The sequence below is a fragment of the Saccopteryx bilineata genome, chromosome 1 (assembly GCF_036850765.1).
Source record: "Saccopteryx bilineata isolate mSacBil1 chromosome 1, mSacBil1_pri_phased_curated, whole genome shotgun sequence".
In the NCBI taxonomy this organism is placed as follows: domain Eukaryota; kingdom Metazoa; phylum Chordata; class Mammalia; order Chiroptera; family Emballonuridae; genus Saccopteryx; species Saccopteryx bilineata.
In genome coordinates this window covers 43,773,811-43,790,673 of record NC_089490.1, presented here as the reverse complement: position 1 = coordinate 43,790,673, position 16,863 = coordinate 43,773,811, and the positions used below count along the sequence as shown (strand labels likewise).

Below are 16,863 nucleotides of genomic sequence, written 5' to 3'. Positions count from 1 at the left end.
CAAACTTTTCCTTGCTAATCCCTCCTTCAGTGTAACCTTGTTAGCTTTGGGGACACCCCCCCTGGCTCGGCGTGGGCGTACAGGGCCAGCTTTCCCCGCCCCTTTCTACTGCCGTGGTTTAAAGTGTCACCAGGTGCCTCTGGTTCAGTTTCTTTGCTTTTAGCCCTCACAGGGGCAGGAGGAACTGAGGCTGGGTCCAGAGCTCATCAGTCCTGGGGTGACAGTGAAGGGGTCTTTGGGGAGCACGGACTCCCCTACAACCCCTTCTGCATTTGGGACTATTGGCAGCAACATAAACCCAACTGAGAGAATGAAGACTTTCTGGTAAGACCTCGACTCTGGAGAGGGTGCTGGGGAGATGGCCTGGGGGCCCTAACAAGGGTCTGTGTTTGTGCAGTGGTGATAAGACGAGAGGAGGTGAAAGAAGAGATGAGGGGAGACAGACAGGGACAGAGACAGGGAGAGACAAGCATGAGAGACATAAGAGAGAGACAGAGAAAGAGGGAGACAGCCACCACAGTGGAGAGGCAGGAAATAACCAGTTCTCTGCCCTAATGACCGTTTTAAGTATAAAAAACCCAATATTTCGAAAGGTAGTTTAATATTTCATGCATTTGATACTTAAACAAGCACAATAAAAGAGCTACACAAAACTAGATTATGTTATGAGAAAAAGTTCTACAATATTAATGAAAACATATTAAATAATACCTGACAACAACAATAAAACCATTATTTAAGATATTTCCACATTGCTTCTTGATTGGCGTCCTCACTTGCAGTTCTTTTTCACCTATGGATGGAATGAACATTACTACAGACACTTAGAATACGCTGTTGCACAGATGAACGTTAAAAAAGAGTAAGGAATGTAAGTTTGTGATTTCCACATTGAGTGGCTTGTCCAGGCACCCACCTTAGAGAGAACCCTGATCACAAGTGCCATTTTAATAACCAGTTTGCCAAACTCAACAAAAAGTTAGCTATCAGTTCTGTTGAACTGGTAAGAACCGGCTGAATTCCACCACTGAGGAAAACTAAGGTGCAGAAAAAGTGGGATAAGCTGACCTGTGGTGGCACAGTAGATAAAGTGTTGACCTGGAACATTGAGGTTGCCAGTTCAAATCTCTGAGCATCCTCGGTCAAGGCACATATGGGAAGCAACTACTACGAGTTGATGCTTCTTATTTCTCTCCCTGCCCTCCGCCCCCCTTCTCTCCCCTCTCTCTAAAAATCAATAAATAAAATAAAAAAGAAAAAGTGGAATAGATAGAAATGGAAACAGTAAGATAAAAAACAACCACTTAATTGTTTTAGAGTAGGAGCTGAAAACATGAGATTTCATTAAATCTCTGAATAAGATTTCAAAGTTAAAATGAAAAACATAAGCTATGGTGAGATTTTCCCACCTACGGCAATTAGGTTTTTACCACATTTAAAAATACTAAAGTGGTCCCCATGCAGAGGGACTCCTGTTTGAGTCATTTTCTTCTCTCCTTTTCAGGAAAATTCCAGTTTTCTTCTTTGTATGCAGTTTTCTGGGACCCTGGGCATCTGCAACTGTTCTCAAGCGTCGCCCAAGTAAGGGCCACAGTTTCTAGGTTTTGAAATATCGCTTGTTCCCAGAGAAGTCAGGCAGGGCTGTGACTGAGTGAGGACTGAGTGAGGCGCCCGTGGTCCTTCAGACCCTCTCTGCAATCCTGCTTTGACCATGAGTACTCCACGGCTGCTTCTTTGTGGTCAGTGATGGGTATAAACAGAAGTCCCGATTGTGATCAAAGCTGGCAGGAGAGCCAGCCTGTGCCTGGCACAGTGTCTCCCCGGTTCAGATGGTGATGCTAATGTTGGATGGGTATATAAATGGATGGATGGATATATAGGAGCCATTGATCTGGGGTTGGGGGTATTTGTCTGATGTACCAGGATGTCTGAACCCGAGTTTTATAACTGTAAAAGGCTGTTTTCTGAAGTCTAGGAAGTCTCTGCCGTCAGGCGAGTCTCAGCCAGGCATAAGGGTGGCTCAGTTACCAGAGGCCTTCTGTGGTGGTGTAAAACCACTCCTTCCCTACAACCTTCCACTTGTGTAAGGAGCACCTAGCTTCATTTAGGATTCCTCAACAAATTGAGCTTGTGGTTCTTTTCATTTTCTTCTCATTACTCCTCCCCGTTTTAGGATACTAGCAATGGTCCAGTTGTTACCCTTATTTGATTTCTTAGAATGAGCTTATGAAATTAAATAACATGTTCTCTATCTTTTATTTAGGGGTAGTCAATCTGAGGTTCCACCAAATGTCTCCTCTATTTCATAAAGATTCCTGAGCACTCCCCACTCCAGAGCCGGATCAAGGATGCTCTAGATTCTTTTAGGAATTCTAAAATGTGTGGTGTTTAAGGAATACTTTCTAGCCCAAAACCACCAAATGTTTTCTAAACAGGCTTCTGACACTGCGCCATTCAGAATGTTGTGCAGCTCCAGTTCTAAAAGGAACAAATTCCTAACTTCCCCCAAAGGAACATTTTCCAAGCACAAATGATTAAAACACCTTTGCGTCTTGGCTCCCTTCCAAGATGAGTCAAAATGAATGAATTACAATCATAGAGTTAAAGCCACATACACTACTTATAAGCAAGCTGTTTGGTATAATATAGTGCTTTAAATAATTGTTCAGCTCTTATTATTATTGATCTATTCCCCATGATCTCTGTAAGAGAAGAGATGGGATGACATGCGTTCTCTTTTGCAGGGTTTCCTGTCAATTCAATTGCTAATGGTGAAAATGAACTCTGTCCCAAAGTCAGGATCGGCCAAGATGATTTACCAGGCGAGTAGCAGTGTGCCGTATTGAAAATTAAATTAATTTAATTTAATAAAATTAAGTTTAACTTCTAAATAAAAAAAGAAAATACATGCTTTCTACCTACAAACATATCTGACATATTCTTGTACTTGGGTAGGTTTTGGAAAGGAATGAAACCAATCTCAAAGTGGATTTTTTATTTTGTGTTCCCTTTCTGTAGGGTTTGACTTGATCTCTCAGTTCCAGGTGGATAGAGCAGCATCCAGGAGAGCTATCCAAAGGGTGGTGGGATCAACTGCATTGCAAGTGGCGTACAAACTGGGAAATAATGTGGACTTCAGGATTCCTACCAGGTAATATAAAAATTTAAAAATCTAATTAACTGCCTCTAGTGCATTTTAAAAAATGAGAAGCTATCCAGTGTTAGAGAATTGTCTGATGCTCAGTGTTTCTTGAATCATAGTTTTATTTACAGATGAAGAAATGTATTTACTTACCTATTTAGTGCCTGAGCGTATGAATGTTCTTCATGTTTTCAGCATGTAATTTACTTCCCATTCCAGGGCGGGAAAAATCACTGAGACTATTATACATTGATTCGGGGCATGTTTTTATTAGTCTACTCTCTGTTTTTCTGTAATTTGTCTGGTTTTGACTGAAAGGACCCTCTGTGAAAAGTGCCAAGGTTTAAGCATAAATTTAGGAGCCAGAGTGGTTAGAGGATGCACAACGGTGCTGTTCAAATGTCCTGGTGCTGAAATGGAACCACACGTCCAGTGCTTGGCTTCTGGCAGGAACCAAAGAAAAGCAAAATTAAAACAATGGGAACAGCAACAACGGTAGTGATAATAATAATAAAAACCCTCCATTTCATTTATCCCTTTCTCTGGAACATTTTTGTCCTTTAAATCATTTATTACTGAAGTGTGTTTGTGTATGTGTAAGTGCTGAGTCATACCACCATTATAGATGAGCTTCTGGGCTTTCAGCTTTACATCACCTTATACCTTATATGTGATTATTATGATTATGTCTTAGTGCACCGCAAAAAAAAAAAAAAAAAAAAAGAAAAAGAAAGAAAAAATTAAGATTCCTTTGGTAGATGAACAAGAAAATGGGGGCTTGTATAGAAATTAAGGTATAAAGGTAAATAATAATGAATTAGAACAGAAAATAATATTATAGAAACTCTAGCTGTTTATAATAATGAAAATTTTGGTCAACTTAGAATATTCTGTTATAGTGCTAGATTGCAGATAGAAATTTACATTTTGAACATACGATAGTTATAAAACAATAATAGTGCACTGTATAAGTTATTTAAATAAATTTCTTAATTAACATTAAATCCTGTGGTTAGGATATTATTATTCATGTCTTATGGTGAAGGAAACTGAAGTCAAAAGTTTAAGTTACTTGCGTAAGGTCACAGGGTTGGGAGGTGCTGGAGGATCGCCATCCAGGCACAAGGGCTTCAGAGGCTGTTCTTCTAACCATTATTTGATACTGACCCTGAAAAACCATTCACATTTGGAAAGAGTAAATGCATAATAACAGCTATTAACTTTTTTTGCTTATATTTTCTTTTCATGCACAGCAGTGGTAGTTGTGCCTTTAAATACACTTTTATAACTTTTTAAAATTATTAAGCAAGCAGGAGAGAGAGACAAACAGAGAAGAACAGAAAGACAAGAAGGGAAAGAGGTCAGAAGCATCAACTCATAGTTGTGGCACCTTAGTTTTTCATTGATTGCTTTCTTATATGTGCCTTGATTGGAGATTGGGGAATCCAGCATAGTTTGTGTCCCTTTGCTCAAGTTAGTGACCTTGGGCTTCAAGCCAGCAACCTTTGGGCTCAAACCAGTGACCTTGGAGTCATGTCTATGATTCCACACTTAAACCAGTGATCCCACGCACAAGCTGGTAACCCCATGCTCAAGCTGGTGAGCCCTGAGCTCAAGCCAGCAACCTAGGGGTTTTGAACCTGGGTCCTCACATCCCAGGCCACACTCTATCCACTGCACCACCAAACTGGTCAGGCATTTTTTTTCTTTCTTTATAAAGTAATTAAACATAACACAGGACTCCCAATGCTGATTTAATTTTCTCTTCTACAATTAAAGGTACAAGCTGAAGTGTCATTGACTTAAATTTAGAAACCAAAGGTCACAATGATTGCTAACTCCTGCTCATAATTTTTGTTGTTCCTCTCTAAGTGCCTCCAGTTATCACTAAATAGTTTTTTAAAATTTTTAAATTAAAAAAATTTTTTTTTTGGCAGAGACAGAGAGAGTCAAAGAGAGGGACAGATAGGGACAAATAGGTACAGACAGACAGGAAGGGAGAGAGATGAGAAACATCAATTCTTCATTGTGGCACCTTAGTTGTCCATTGATTGTTTTCCCATATGTGCCTTGACTAGAGGGCTACAGCAGAGTGAGTGACCCCCTTGTTTAAGCCAGTGACCTTGGGTTCAAGCTGGTGAGCCTTGCTCAAACCAGATGAGCCCATGCTTAAGCTGGCGACCTCAAATCTTGAACCTGGGTCCTCCACATTCCAGTCCGACCTTCTATCCATTGTGCCACTGCCTGGTCAGGCACTAAATACTTTTTAACAGGCTATAGCCAATGTCCCATATTCTTTATCTCCTTGACTCTCTGCCTCCCACAAACACTAAAAATTCTTGTTTACTGACAAGGCTTATTAAAATATGGAAAAAGGAAGTAGAAGAAGGATGCAGGAGAAAGAAATACAAAGTGAAGGAGGAGAGCCAAAGACCTGAGATAGATGGAGTCCCAAACAGGCCATAAAGTCCATTCTTGGACAAGTTACTTAAACAAACTTTGCTTCACTTCCCTCAGTTTGAAATTTAATAACCCTGTCAAGAGTTGCTATGAGGAGTGAATGTTAATCAATGGAGAAGACTTGAGCAGAGCCTGGTACATGGTGTTAGCTTGCCATTAGTAGTGGAGAGCCCTAAGAGAGTGTGCACACGTGGAAGTCCTTTCTCTTTGATGAAGTTTTTCTTTTTAAGCTGCTCTCCAAGTCCTACTCATTCAAAAACCAGGTGGCAAGACAGTCAGAGACCGGAATGCTCTCAGACCATGCAGGGAGTAGACTGCCTTGGTGTAAAAGGAATTTCTATGCTGAATAATATGGGCTCCAAGTGAGCAAAAAAGAAACTTATCAGCAGGATCTTCGTGAGAGGGAAAGGGGAGTATGGCATCTGGAACTAATGTGATAAAGTCACAAATTAGCCTTACTTTTTAATTATTTTGAAAGATTATGAAATAGTTTTTGCTGTTTGTATTCTTTGTTTTAAGCACTATAGTCTCACATTCTCAACTCATACTTGTCATGTTTGTTTACTTTAATAAATACAGTCCTTATCTTTTTTGGGGGGTTAAGGTCAAAACAATTGTTTCAAGGTCTAAAGACCTCTTATCTTTTATTCAAACCCTATGGCTCTCCTTTTAAGATACTCTGTGCAGATTGTAACGTAATGAAATAAATCATTTATAGATCCAGTTTCCTTTAAATTATGTATGCTGTCAAGTTTATTTTTTCATGTGCATAGCATATTTGCAAGACAGAATCTCAGGTGTTCAAAAAAGACAATGGGACTAACTATTCTATAAATTAGATTTGTGAGAACTTTTAAGTGGACTTTGGTATATACAAATACATATATATTTTATTAATTTGAAACTGAAAAGCTTTTTCTTCTCTTATCTTATTGATATACTATCTTAGCCTACTTTAAAATATTAATAATGTGATAATCTTAATTTTATTTGTATATGTACACACAAGCACATACACAAGAATATGTGTATTATCTTAATGGATATGGAGAAAGACAGATGAATACCCTTGGTTTAACAACATGTTGTAAATGAATTGTTCTTCTAGCAACCTCAGCCACAACCCATTTTAAAAAGTCTTTATCATTCCATAACCAAGTCAGAAGTAGATGGGGACAGTATGTCCTATGCTCCTTTCAACATAATCTCTTTGCTTACTTAGCAGGAAAGATTGAATGTAGCACAAATTGGGAGAGATCCTTCAGTTAACCTCATAATGTCTTTGCAAAAGTCACTTAAGCAAGTTACCATAACTTCTAAAATCAAATCAAATACATTTTTCCTTCTAAAGGCTAATGAAATTCTATAGTTTTGCTTAGTACATGTTTAAACAAATAAATAGATAACATAGATTTTAAAATAAAAAACCCTTAAGAAGATTGCTTTAAGGAAGAAAGAAGGATAAAGCATTAGGATTTATCTTCCTTATTTTTTAAAAAGTTTATTTATTTATTTTAGTGAGGAGAGAGAGAGAGAGAGAGAGAGAGAGAGAGAGAAAGGGGGAGGAGCAGGAAGAGTTAACTCCTATATGTGCCTTGACCAGGCAAGCCCAGGGTTCCAAACTGGCGACCTCAGTATTCCAGGTTGATGCTTTATTCACTGCGCCACCACAGGTCAGGCTTTTCTTCCTTTTATAAAAACCTCAAACTAGTGATGGGATTCAGCCAGTTTGCACCAGTTCAACAGAACCCATAATTAATTTTTTGTTGAGTTTAGCGAACTGGTTGTTAAAATGGCACTTGTGATCAGGGTTCTCTCGAAGGTGGGTGGCTGGGCAGCTGCCCAATGTAGAAATCACAAATTTACATTGCTTACTCATTTTTAACACTCATCTACGCAACAGCGTATTCTAAGTGCCCGTAGTAATGTTCATTCCATCCATAGGTGAAAAGAATTTGAAGGAACTATGCTTGTAATATTTATTTATTCATTTCATAAGACTCATTATACCTTTGATAAAATACTACATTTTAATTCTCTTGTGTTTGTTACTTCAGTAAACAAACATATAATGTAAAGGGGGAAAGTGCCAACAATGAAACATAAATAATTATTTATTGATTTATTAATTGATTTTAGAGAGACAGAAAGAAGAGAGAAAGAGAATCATTCATTCATTTGTTGTTCCAATTAGTTGTGCATTCATTAGTTACTTCTGTCCCGACTGGGGATTGAACAGATAACATTGGTGTTTCAGGATGAAGATCTAACCAAGAGAGCTAACTGGCTTGGAACAAAAATGATCTGGTTAAATCTAGATTATTAGATGAAAAGAATATTAAAATAACCTATTTATAATTTAAATTGATACTTGTCAAATTTCACCCCTGAATAAAACTTTTAAATCTTATCTCCCAACTCCAAATTGAGGTCAGTTAAATGAAATGTGAACACTTCTATAAGATTTATAATTATACAGCAGGCGATCTATTATGTTGTCACTAAAGGAACTTAGTTTCTCTCTAGAAGTTATCCTGGAATAAGTGTATTCTGAAAATCTGAGGTCCAAAGGAAATATGACAAACAGAATCAATATTAAAAGAAAAGTTAACCCTGGCCCGTTGGCTCAGCGGTAGAGCGTCGGCCTGGCGTGTGGGGGACCCGGGTTCGATTCCCGGCCAGGGCACATAGGAGAAGCGCCCATTTGCTTCTCCACCCCCCACCCCCTCCTTCCTTTCTGTCTCTCTCTTCCCCTCCTGCAGCCAAGGCTCCATTGGAGCAAAGATGGCCTGGGTGCTGGGGATGGCTCCTTGGCCTCTGCCCCAGGCGCTAGAGTGGCTCTGGTCATGGCAGAGCGATGCCCCGGAGGGGCAGAGCATCGCCCCCTGGTGGGCAGAGCATAGCCCCTGGTGGGCATGCCGGGTGGATCCCGGTCGGGCGCATGCAGGAATCTCTCTGACTGTCTCTCCCCGTTTCCAGCTTCAGAAAGAAAAAAAAAAAAAAAAGAAAAGAAAAGTTAAAATTGATGTTGGAGACATCTCCATTCTGGACATGTTTTATTCTTTAGCTCCAAACTGAATCTTTTTAAATATACTTGTTAAAAAGTGCCTGTACACTTGACAGACAGAAAAGGCATTTGGTGAATTGAAAGCTTTGAAATAGCCCTGGCCGGTTGGCTCAGCGGTAGAGCGTTGGCCTAGCGTGCGGAGGACCCGGGTTCGATTCCCGGCCAGGGCACACAGGAGAAGCGCCCATTTGCTTCTCCACCCCTCCGCTGCGCTTTCCTCTCTGTCTCTCTCTTCCCCTCCCGCAGCCAAGGCTCCATTGGAGCAGAGATGGCCCGGGCGCTGGGGATGGCTCTGTGGCCTCTGCCTCAGGCGCTAGAGTGGCTCTGGTCGCAATATGGCGACGCCCAGGATGGGCAGAGCATCGCCCCCTGGTGGGCAGAGCGTCGCCCCTGGTGGGCGTGCCGGGTGGATCCCGGTTGGGCGCATGCGGGAGTCTGTCTGACTGTCTCTCCCCGTTTCCAGCTTCAGAAAAATGAAAAAATGAAAAGAAAAGAAAGCTTTGAAATAATTGTAGCATACATCACCAGTAATCATTTAAGAATGTGTACTGGTGAAGGAATTAATCCAGTATTATAATAAAAACCAGTCATTTTAGAAAATAATAGCTAGAAAAATATTTGGATGATAAAAGAACACTCAAATGAAAAGTTTCTCATTTATTTATATTATGTCATATTATATTTATTATTTTTATAAAACTAATAAAACAATAAAATTTGTTGACATAGTTGACCCATGTTCTGGAGGTTTATAAAAATGTTCTCAGTAAAAAATTATATATATATATATTTTTTATCCTACTATTATAAGAGATGACAAAGGTTTATAGTTAAAGTCAAAGTAAAGATAGAGAAATTTCACTATTGCTAAACATTCTTAAAACTGAGGAATTTTTTGATTTTGAAATTCTTGACCCCAACAATATGTTTTAATGTAACTGGCAACAATGTATATGTCAATTCAATAAATCTATATGTTATTCATTTTAATTTATAACACATTAAGTCAGCATCCACTTATTTATTTAGTCTAGCCTTTCTCTTCCGTGCTCTTCACAAGAAGGGGGCTATATAACAGGAGTTTGACCTGGAGAAAAGTTATTTGGGATTTTGGGTCTTAGTCCATATCTGTTCTCAGAAATGTCAAATATGATTATTTAGCAAGCCATATTAACTGGCATCTAGTTTTCCTAGCATTTCTTTCTTACTTAGGAAATTTTCTCTACTTAGAAGAAAGAAGGTAGAATAAAACCGTCAAGCTCTCGAAAGGCAAAGTTTACACTTAATATGTCCTGATCTTTTTGTTTGTTTGTTTGTTTTGTGTTTGAAACGTTGGTCCTCAGGCTTTAGCAGTTGGGTTTCAACAGAAGAAGAACCAGGTAGTTTTTGCAGCTTTCCCAGTTTCCACATAGACTGGAGGTGCATTAGGGACACTCAAGGTCTTATGCTGCCATTTAAAGCAAGAATGTAGCAATGATGCAGACTCAGTTGTCAGATTGGGAAACAACTAGGTTGGAGCAGAGAATTAAGAACTGGTCACTTTCCCCTTGTCACACTTCCAGTGACAAACCACCGCTGCTAATTTAACATCCCACTTTGAACTCCCTAGAGAAGGAAAACCTGCTCGGTGTGAAAGAACAGTTACTGATTCTCAAAAAGCTTATAAGGGCCTGGGATATAATTGTGGAGGGGAACACCCAAGCAACTATGGCAGTAAGCCTAGTGTGTTGTATTAAAAGAAAAAAAAATTAAAAGGTACTTTAATTAAGTGGTCTCATAAACCAGCAGAGCCGATTTGGATTCCAAATGATCTCTTCTTTCATTTGCAGAAGAAATGGTGCCAAGAACTCAGTAAGAATGTATTTCTTGGCTGAGAGGAAATTGCTGAACAGTAGCTCTTTAGGCAGTATAAATAGTGATATTGTTGGGATTGTGCGGCATTAGAAACTCTCCTTAGTTTTGAGGGAGAGTTTTTATTTTAAGTGTGTATTTTAAGATGGAGCATTAATGTACAGGAATAATTGAACTTCTGTGATGGTCTGTATGGAGAGTCGTGAAAGAACAAGCAGTACATGGTTTCTCACACTGTAGCTTTTCTGTAGCTCTAGAATCTAAAATAGCATAAGAGAATACGGTAATATGCATGGGTATAGAAAACAAGATCTATGTTGACTGTTTTAAAATTTTACTCAGGCATTTATATCCCAGTGGACTGCCTGAAGAATACTCCTTTTTAACGACTTTTCGGATGACGGGAAGCACACTGGAAAAGAAGTGGAGCATTTGGCAGATTCAGGATTCCTCAGGGAAGGAGCAAGTTGGCGTGAAGATTGATGGCCAAACAAAATCTGTTGCATTTTCATACAAGGGACTGGATGGAAGCCTCCAATCTGCAACCTTTTCAAATTTGCCCTCCATGTTCGATTCCCAGTGGCATAAGATTATGATTGGCGTGGAAAGGAGCAGTGCCACTCTTTTTGTTGACTGCAACAAGATTGAATCCTTACCTATAAAGCCAAGAGGCCAAATCAATGTCGATGGCTTTACTGTGCTGGGAAAACTTGCAGATAATCCTCAAGTTTCTGTTCCTGTAAGTATAAAATCATGCACTATAGCAGATGAAGTCAAAACCAGATTGCTAAAAATCAATACTTCAGAGACCTTTGGTAATCATCTGAATGTCTTAAGCAATAAACAGTTATTCATCTTTTTTTTTTTTTTTTAAAGATTTTATTTCTTGATTTTACAGAGAAAGGAGGGTGGGTGGGATTGGGAAGTATCAACTCAGAATTGCTTCACTTCAGTTATTCATTGATTGCTTGTATGTGCCTTGACCTGGCAAGCCCAGGGTTTTGAACCAGCGATCTCAGCATTCCAGGTCGACACTGGATCTACTGTGATCAAGTCAGTTATTTATCTTTTTTATTCACTCAAGTATTATTCAAAAACCCCTCAGTGCCTGTTAGAATGAGGAATTGGAGGAAGTTAAGTAGATGGCTCCTGGTTTTTGGAGATAAAGTCTATTTGAAAGTTGCTACATGTTCACCTGGATTACCCAGAATCCTTCTGAGGGGACTTAAAACAAACCAAATCCAGTGTGGTACATATTATACATTAATAATTAATGAGAAGATTCAAAGTAAGTTTAAGATGAGTGGTGGATTCAGTCAAGAATTTCACGCTTCTTGGAAGCAATGGACCTTGAAATAGAAGGATTTGAATTGGTAAAAAAAAGAGAAGAAAGTGTATTTTAGTTGAGAGGAAGAGCATTAAAGGAAAAAGAAGCAGAGAATAAGTAGGTCATGTTGAAAGATCTGAAGACTACCTGGTTTGGATGAAATGCACATGTGAAAATGTGAGTGAGTGAGTGTATGTGTGCGTGTGTATGTGTGTGGGGGTGGTGATGAGGGATACTAACTGGAGTGTGAGAGATGATGTTAGGAAGCCATATGATGTCTGCTAAGCAAGAAGGAAAACTGCACAGAGGGCAAAATATTTGTTTATTTAGAAGTAGGTCTTGTATGGAGTATTATACAAGTAAAGGATTTTAGAGCTCTATTCATGATTTTTGTTATAAAGATTCATGGATATAAAGGTAAGGAATTATATAATGACACATAATTGTGCCAACAAGTACCATATAATCATATCATTTTTTTACTGGTAAACTTTCACTGAACAATTCTTTAAAAGGATATTTTATAATATTATGACAGGAATTTAAAAAATATATCTTAAAGGACAAGTGTTCTTTTAGGTAAACTAAAAAATTTACAATAAATAAACTATGCCAATCTCTCTCTTTCTCTCTCTCTCTCTCGCTCTCTTGCTCTCTCAGAGCTGTTAAATTCTAGTCACCAAACTCATATCATGGAGTGTCGCAGAGGTGATACAAAGATTTTGAATTGTTTCTGTGCCCTTCTCCAAAGGAAAAAAACAACCCCGGTTATCAGGCATCTCAGTAATGGAATAGTTCAAATGATTTATTTCCAAGGGAAGAATTGTGATTAGTGTGAAGGGTAGTGTGAAATTTCTATGTTCTGTGATGGACAGGAAACAATTTGTAACTGCCACATTACTGCTCTGGCTTGTAGACACTTGAAAAAGTATTTCTTCAACTAATGAGTTATCACATCTCAAGAGGCTGGGTCAGAAAGCCAATGGGACCACTGTTGTGCCATCTTGAATTTTATGCAATAAAATCTTAGCAATAACACTGGAGTGGTTTTCAGACAACATTGAACTTCTGCAATATCCATGTCATTTCTGAGCCGTGAGGGAGTGGGAAAAGACCGAAGGGCACCCCTTCACTCTGATGTGTATCAATCAAGTATTTGTAAAATTGATCTATTGAGTCATTGACCTTGACAACCATTACAAGTCATTATAATTCTGAATCCCTGATATGCGCATACTATTAAATTGTCTGATTGCCAGAGCAGTAAAATCACAATGTTATTTAATTATATTAGTATAATCTAATATATATTAAACTATTATAGTATAGCCAATACATTTATGGCTGATTGTAGGTTTTCTGACAAGTCTAGTCTCACATCACAGTGGAGACCAGTTAGGGCCAGTTATCTTCTACTGTATTTATTCTTCCAAGTACAGGAATGCAGCAAAGAACCTGGAAGCTGGGGTTACGTTTGGTGCTGGTCCACCAAGGGGTTTTTCAGCCAGTCAGTATTGCTGATGTTAAAACTACTTGAAGCAAGCCTGAATGTTTATTTTTTCTTGTGTACTGAATTCTGACTCCCACACAAGCAAACACAAGAGACTTGGTATATTGAGGATATTAAAAAATTCCATATTTGATGATATGATGGTGGTGATGGTAGTGACAACTAAAATAAATCAAGGATATAGGCCAATTTTTTTTACTTATGGCACATTCAAGGACCGGCAGTGAAAATGTTGAACTCAAACTTGTCACCAAAATGTATTCCTCAGCTTTCACTCTGCCTGAAAAAAAGTATTGACTGCTTTCTAATACGTGCCTTGATGGGGCAGGGGTGCTCCAGCTGAGCCAGTAACCCTTGCTCAGACCAGCGACTTTGGGCTCAAGCCAGTAGCCATGGGGTCATTTCTGTGATCCCACACTCAACCCTGATTAGCCCATGCTCAAGCCGGCCACCTTGGGGTACAGCGTCCCAGGTTGACTCTCTATACATTGCGTCAGGCCCTGTATACTTTTTAACAACAATGACAACAACAAAAAAAGTTTAATACCTGTAATGCAGCAATTTAATATTTTCAAAATTCTTTCATTCCCATTAACTTATTTGAACCTTGCAATACTTTTATAAGTTAACAAGCACAGACAGAATCATCTCCCTTCCCCAGTTGAAGAAGTACTCTCAAACAGGTTTCTTGGCTTGTAAGAAACAGCATTAGATATAAAACTTCTAATCTACTTATTTTCTGCTATGCCAACTATCTTTCCTCTGATGAAAAATAAAAATATATGTAACTATATATCTTTCCTTAGAAAACATCTCCTCATTATTTTATTTGGGAAGACACTTGTGATTTGCATAGAATTTTCAGAATTTACTTTGCAAGACAAACAATTTTTGTTTAAAAGAAGGAAGATTTCACAGTATAAAACATGTCCTCCGACATTAATTCTACTTATTTATTTGCTTAGTGAATGTCATCGTGTGCTTATACACGGGGTAAACAAAGTGAAGTTAATCATAGCTCTTATATTTTTTAGTCAGTAGAGGGTGGGGAGTTGAAATAGTGAATAATGACAATATAACACCATGAGGACCATGACAGTGAGTGGAAGCACATGGAAAATCTCCTCACTCAGATCAGAGTCGGGAGTATGAGAGGGAAGTCAAGATGTTTCCTAAAAGATATGATGTCTCAGAGGAAACCTGGGGATGAGTGAGAGTCAGCCAAGAGAAGGAAAGGTCCAGGATTCTAGGCAAAGGGACTCTCATTTGGGAATTGCCATGTATATCAATTCTTTCCTTTTTAATCTTTATTAGTATTCCTGCACTGCTTTTCACTTTTGTAGTCTAAGAATAGTCAAACAATCATGCTTGTCCCTAGACAAAGCCCACTGCCCACAAGTTATTTTAATGCCTTGTTTTTATTTTATATCCTATGATCTTACCAATTTGGCCAAAACTGATGTCTCTGACAATTACTGAAGATTAAGTGACTACATGTCTCTTGAAAGAATGATGAGTAGTGGTATCCACATATTCTGGGAGGTAGAAGAAGTATAACAATAAGGCACCCTTTACTCAATTTAGAGACAGAAAATATTCAATATTACTGTGTGAGAAATTTTAAATTATAATGAGATGTCCCAATGGCATGAAAACATCAAAGAACAAGGTACTTTCCAATTTTTCTTCATGAAAATAGATTCCTATTAATCTTTGACACTATCCATGAACTGAATACCTTTTTTCAGGATCAGCAGTTGCTTTTGTTTTTTTAAGTAAATCAAAAGCAAACATCCCTTCTGAAGGCATTTACAGATATCAAGCGGTAGGCGGAAGAACTGCTTAATAAAAAAGGCAGTTGAAAACAACATTTGACGGAGCGTCAATGCTAAAGGACTCGTTGATATTGTACTTGTTTGTGCTTTTCCCCTATCTATTCTATCTTTTGTGTCTTTTCCTTTTCTAAATTGGAAAAGGAAACCAAGTTCAGGAGGTTTTCGTAAGGCTTGCAATATAGTTGCTCACGTGGTCTCCAACTCCAACACCTTCTCATGGTTCATGATTATTTAGTGGCTTTGGAGCATTTTATATTTTTTCCCAATGTACTGCTGTAATGCATTGTTAGTTTGATTTTACAGCAATAAATCCCATGTTCTCTATTCTCCTTTGTGCCCATATTTTAGGATGGTGCTATTTATCCCCCCGCAAAGCTCAGTTTCCTGGCAGCATATCATAAAAACATGCTATTTTGTGACAGGTTCTTTATTGTTTGTTGTCAGCATGATTGCCTAGGAGAGTGATTTTGTACAGCTCTATTAGAAAACAAAGTTAGCCTTTTCCCCTTTGCAGGGATTGCACTAGGGATCTGGGCTTGTTTGAGGGAGGATAAAAGTTGATGCGGCTTTACAAATTTATGACTCAAACCTTTGTCCTTTTCCCTGTACATGTTCCAAATGAATGTGGAACGGGATTAATCAGACAGAAATAATGCTTTTAAAGGTATATTTCAAATGGATAGCTCTATATTATTTTTTTTGTTAAATTCAGAAGAAATACAAGAGTAAATAGAAAGAACCAGAAAAACTATGATTGGAGGAGCTCTCTGTTCTTTTCTCTACTCCACAGAATTAAATCATACTAGCTTTCAAATGGAAAAAATGGTGTGTCATAGTTGATAATATGGGAAAATCAGTTAGGAGGTTGTGATTAATATTGTTTCTGGTATTTAAGAAATGTTATAGGAAAGTACTGTGTAATATCTATCCTATGCATAGTTTTAAAACTATTCATTTGACGTAGAAAATTGTTTTAGACAAGTGCACCTTTTACAAACACTCTGTCACTTGAAGGTGATAAATAAATACAGAAGAAATGGTAATGCTATTGAACATATTCATAGAAAAATAGTTTTAAAAACACTTTGGTGGGACTTGATCGAAATATTTTTGAACGCTGGCAGTCAAAGCAATTTTCTTGGAGGTGAAACGCAGCCTGTTGAGCTGTAGATCGTAGGGACACCAGCTGGATTTCCCACTAGGTGGCAATGAAAGGAAATGCAGGCAGGAAAGGAGACACCAGCAGAGTGGGAGCCATGACTCGGGGAAGGGACTATGGGTAACCAGAATACTATGGATAACCAGAATACTATGGGTAACCAGAATAAAAATGAAATGATGGTCAAACTTGTTTTTAATGGAAATTTTGAAACAGTGAAAATTTTTTGTGGCTCCTGCTGTGCCCATATTGTTGCAATTGAAAAAAAATCAATGCAATCAGTTTTTCAATTAAGATGTGTATGGGCCAAGAGCATAAAGAAATCTTTGTTAGATGGACTGCATGGCTATAAGGCCAGAGGTTAATTCAGTGGCAGCCTCCTTCTCTTCCTGTTAATTTCTGTATGGTGAGTGGTTGCGGTTACATGTTGTCAGTAACTCATGGGCTTTCAAAGCTCGAAGAAACTAAGTCCAAAACTCTCGGTTCACAGGTGAAGAAATTGAAACCCAGCC

The 16,863-nt window shown here is 38.4% G+C and overlaps 1 protein-coding gene across 1 annotated transcript in view; it reads left to right on the top strand.

The window, feature by feature from the left end:
- The first annotated feature begins 310 nt into the window (after window positions 1-310).
- COL9A1 (collagen type IX alpha 1 chain) overlaps window positions 311-16,863 on the top strand; it is a 95,527-nt gene continuing 78,974 nt past the window's right edge. Inside the window, exons 1-5 of the mRNA XM_066253201.1 lie at window positions 311-324; window positions 1,505-1,581; window positions 2,745-2,822; window positions 3,019-3,151; window positions 10,863-11,259. Coding sequence (XP_066109298.1) covers window positions 311-324; window positions 1,505-1,581; window positions 2,745-2,822; window positions 3,019-3,151; window positions 10,863-11,259 — 699 coding nt within the window. The remainder of the gene's footprint in view (window positions 325-1,504; window positions 1,582-2,744; window positions 2,823-3,018; window positions 3,152-10,862; window positions 11,260-16,863) is intronic.